This window comes from Rhinopithecus bieti, unplaced genomic scaffold (genome assembly GCF_001698545.2).
Source record: "Rhinopithecus bieti isolate Rb0 unplaced genomic scaffold, ASM169854v2 scaffold_61461, whole genome shotgun sequence".
Lineage (NCBI taxonomy): Eukaryota > Metazoa > Chordata > Mammalia > Primates > Cercopithecidae > Rhinopithecus > Rhinopithecus bieti.
Genome location: NW_016823852.1, coordinates 986,195 through 990,803, shown reverse-complemented (window position 1 = coordinate 990,803; position 4,609 = coordinate 986,195). Strand labels below are relative to the sequence as shown.

General features: G+C 44.5%; 1 protein-coding gene across 5 annotated transcripts in view; it reads right to left on the bottom strand.

Annotated features, from left to right (window-relative positions):
* Nucleotides 1–1,252: 1,252 nt before the first annotated feature.
* Nucleotides 1,253–4,609, bottom strand: part of ATP5MJ (ATP synthase membrane subunit j) — an 18,378-nt gene continuing 15,021 nt past the window's right edge. For all 5 annotated transcript variants that reach the window (XM_017861906.1, XM_017861909.1, XM_017861907.1 and 2 more), the window contains 3 exons: nucleotides 4,028–4,151; nucleotides 2,962–2,985; nucleotides 1,253–1,662 (listed from right to left, as the gene is read on the bottom strand). In XM_017861906.1, coding sequence (XP_017717395.1) covers nucleotides 1,634–1,662; nucleotides 2,962–2,985; nucleotides 4,028–4,151 — 177 coding nt within the window. In that variant the 3' untranslated portion in view covers nucleotides 1,253–1,633. The remainder of the gene's footprint in view (nucleotides 1,663–2,961; nucleotides 2,986–4,027; nucleotides 4,152–4,609) is intronic.

Sequence of the window (4,609 nt, the reverse complement as noted above, 5' to 3'; positions counted from 1 at the left end):
TGGGCAGCTCCCACCCGTCCTCACCTCCCTTTGGATGCGAGTTCAGGTTCTGGGGGTTCAAGTCCCAGCCCCAGTGCTTGCTAATTGTGACTTCTGTAGCGTGTTACTGCCTCCCAGCCTGTTTCCTGTTCTGACAGTCAGGGCCTGTACTGATGCCTCGCTAGGTTCTAAGGTGGACTAAATGCACTAAGATGCGTGACACAGGGCTGGAGCCTGGTGCCAATGCAGTGGAATGTGAAGGCTGTGGTAGGGCAGGCCTGTGTTCTTTGTATTATTAGAAATTTTCCAACTGGGGTCCTGGCATCCGCACATCCTGGATGCTTGTTAGACATACAAGTCCTTGGGCTCCTTCCTACAGCAGTGCAATCAGAAACACTGGGGCCCAGCTCGCTGTGTTACGGTCTTCCAGGTGATTCTAATGCATTCTCAAGCCTGAGCAGCTGGGCAGATGGATAATTTTAAAGGTAGGGCCTTTCTGTACCACAGCAGATTCATCTTCTGAAGGCAGAAGAGAACAAAATGTGTTCATAGGAAAAATGCGATTCCTGTGTCAGAACCAAACCCTCTGAATCTCACACGACCTGACGCAGACTTCCACTGATGCTGTGTAATGCTTTCCTGCAACCTTCTCACACAGCCCAACAACCCTGAGGCTGCTGGAGGAAGACATGACCGGTTTTAACCAGAAGAAACTGAGGCTCAGAGAGATCTCAGTCGTCTGTTGGACATCTACCATGGGCCAGAGCTAATGAGGCTAAATGCCAGAGACACATGAAAACCAGGATGGTCTCAAGAGGACAGGACACCCAGGGTGCAGCCACCACCTCCATTCCACAGCTGCTCTCCTCTCCTACCCACCTGTAGAGTGCCAGATTTCAAACTGGACTCACTTTGACCCCCATGCTTGCTGCTTTAGAATCTTTTTAACACACAATTTAGGGATCTTGGTAACTGTCTCAGATGGAGATAAATATTATGCAGTATGCGTTTGATACTAGTCTAACTAGAATCAATTGGCTTTATTTTGTTTTTCAATTGGCTTATTATGTACTTTGCCTTGTGATTATTTCCTGATTCAATTTTCCCCTACAGCTTATAATTTCAACTATGTCATTGAATGCTACCTTATTTCTAAAGGATTTCATAGTTTAAATCTTTCTCTTATTTATCCTCATAACTGTAAGTTAGAACTTACATAATTAACATCTCCATTTTCCAAATAAGAAAACAGAGGCTCAGAGAGGTCATAAGGTAAGTATCAGGATCAAGTTTAATAAACATTTATTAAGCAGTAGAATCCAAGTGAGTGCCTGGATCCTGATCACCAACTCCTGTGACAACTGAGATAATTATTTCACAATGATGGGTGGCTCAGTGAGATTCTGATTGCATCTGCTGCATGACAAATGATCTATTCAGAGTATGTCCGACACACTGGAGGAGGCTGAGGGGGTAACACATTGAAAGCAGGACCAGGTAGCAGTGCATCTCACAGATCCATTTATTCATGCCATGAAGTAAATGGTACTTATACAAGTGTACAGGGACGTTCCACGCTCCCCATCTAACACGGCTTGCTTAAATTTACAGGCAGACTGATGTTTTCTTTCACATGTACTCCAAGTAAATCTGGTTAGTGATGACCAGGAGCAGGCGCCGAAGCTTTTGAAAGAGATGCATGTATAAATACAATTTAAGAAGGAAGGAACAAGTTGGGTGTAATTTATTAAACAAGTATCAAAAAAAGCTGATCAACAGTCCAAAAATAGAAACAACACCTTTCAATACTATTGAAAAGTAGGATTATTTCTATATGAAACACCCAGAGGGCTTAAGGGCCACATAACGACAGCAGCCAGCAGGGGCCACCCACAGCACAAAGAAGAGAGGGGCAGGGAAACGCCTCTTCCTCAAACTCATGTGGCCAGTCCTGGGTTTGTGTAACATTCAAATGGCCACAGTTTCATCATCACTCGGGCCTAAATTTATAAGGTGCTTTCTTTCAAAATACATTAAAGGCTGGGTGCGGTGGCTCACGCCTGTAATCCCAGCACTTTGGGAGGCTGAGGCGGGTGGATCACCTGAGGTCAGGAGTTCGAAACCAGCCTGGCCAACATGGTGAAACCCCATCTCTACCAAAAATACAAGAAATTAACCTGGTGTTGTAGTTGTAATCCCACCTGTAATCCCAACTACTTGGGAGGCTGAGGCAGGAGAATTGAATCTGGAAGGCGGAGGTTGCAGTGAGCCAAGATTGTGCCACTGCACTCCAGCCTGGACAACAGAGTGAGACTCTGTCTCAAAAAACGAAAACAAAAAACAAAACAAAACCATTAAAAACACATCATTAGCGGGAGGGCGAGGCAGGTGGATCAGAAGGTCAGGAGATCGAGACCATCCTGGCTACATGAAACCCCGACTCTAAACAAAAAATTAGCCAGGAGTGGCGGCGGATGCCTGTAGTCTCAGCTACTCAGGAGGCTGAGGCAGGAGAATGGCGTGAACCCAGGAGGCGGAGCTTGCAGTGAGCCGAGATCGCGCCACTGCACTCCAGCCTAGACAACAGAGCGAGACTCCGTCTCAAAAAACAAAACAAAACAAAAAAAACAACAAAAACAAACCAAAACCATTCAAACCACATCATTAGGGAACTTCTAGGACAGCATGCTCACACAGCTCACTTGCGCTTCCCTATTGGTGATGCTATCGACTACCTCTAATTCATCCATTCCTCTATTACTCCTGGGAAGTTTTACTTGATCCACTTGACTATAAAAAGCAGAAATTTAGAATTCTCTTTTCCAGCAGGCACAGCAAACTTCAAGCTGTGAAGCATTTCGACTGCATCTTACATATGTACTGAACCATGTATCAATTTCAATTCAGAACAATGATATGCCTTGTCCTGAAAAGACATGATAGTGTTTTCATTCCCAACCATTTTCAGAAGCAAAATCTTACCTTTCAAAGCCTTACTTCTTTTATCTAAAATAAAAGGAAGAAAAAAAATCAGTCATATCAATGCTTTATAAAAATGCCTTTGTCAAAATTAACATTTAGCTGAAGGCATTGTAGCTTAGGTAAAGCAATTCAGGAAGCGTTCAAAAAATATGTCTTATAGCCAAGAAATGGTAAAATTCCTATCAAATATGTTCTATGAACAGCTAACAGCCCTTTCAAATTTGCAGGGCTCCTTACCCTCTACAATGTCCTAAACTCTAGTCTCGCAGCATAAAGTTTTCTCTTTCCTCTTTGTAATCAACGGCTTAGGAACATGTGATTGGGCCACTGCTCTGCTCTACTGAGAACCAAGTGGTTATTCCTCTCCTCTAAATTGTATTACAAACAAATTTCAAATATTCAGAACAGCTGAAAAGGTGCAACGAAATACCACGTACCATGAAACCATACTTTAGACTTCATCTCTTAAAACGAATGTAACACCACTCTCACACCTAAGAAAACTCACAATTCTGATATTAAAGTCTTGTTCAAAGTTCCCCAATTGGGCCAGGTGTTGTGGCTCATACTTGTAATTCCAGCACTTTGTGAAGCCACGACTGGAGGACTGCTTGAGCCCAGCAGTTTCAGACCAGCCTGGGCAACATTGGCAAAACCCCATCTCTCCAAAAAAAAAAAAAAAAAAGGTATAAAACAGCCAGGTGGTGGTGGTGTTGGGCATAGTGACAGGCACCTGTGGTCCTAGCTACCTGGGAGGCCGAGGTGGGAGAATCACCTGAGCCCAGGAGGTGGCGGCTGCAGTGAACCATGATTGTGCCATTGCGCCCCAGCCTGGGTATCGGAGTGAGAGACGGTCTCCAAAAAAATAAAACAAACAAAAAAATTCCCCACTATCCCCAAATGTCTTTTATAGCTGACATGTGCTCCCTGTATTTTTACGAAGGACTGTAGGTAGCTCTGATGTTCATACCTAGTTAAAACCCCGTAGTTACTTTACAACGTGAATTGTGATTCTTTTTGAAAATCATTTTCTTCCTGACCTCAAAAAAATCAAACACAAACGTACCAGCGGCCCGGATTTTATAAACGATGAAACCCATCAGCCCCATTCCTATCCAAATCTCCTGGTAAACTTGGGTGTAGTAGGGCTTCATGGGGATCCACACATTTTTAATAATATTTTGAAGCATCTGAAAATGAACACAGTGATTAAAAATTAGAATGATTATTGCTGTACGCCTAACTGGTAAAAGATTTTAATTTGTTAAGTTCAACCCTATTTCCCACGACTGCTAGGGAGCCTTGCCTGTGTCAGACCTGTTCTGCACTCACGTGAGACTCACGCCAATTTTTTTTTTTTTTTGAGACGGAGTCTCGCTCTGTCGCCCAGGCTGGAGTGCAGTGGCTGGATCTCAGCTCACTGCAAGCTCCGCCTCCAGGGTTTACGCCATTCTCCTGCCTCAGCCTCCCGAGTAGCTGGGACTACAGGCGCCCGCCACCATGCCCGGCTAGTTTTTTGTATTTTGTTTTTTAGTAGAGACGGGGTTTCACTGTGTTAGCCAGGATGGTCTCGATCTCCTGACCTTGTGATCCGCCCGTCTCGGCCTCCCAAAGTGCTGGGATTACAGGCTTGAGCCACCGCGCCCGG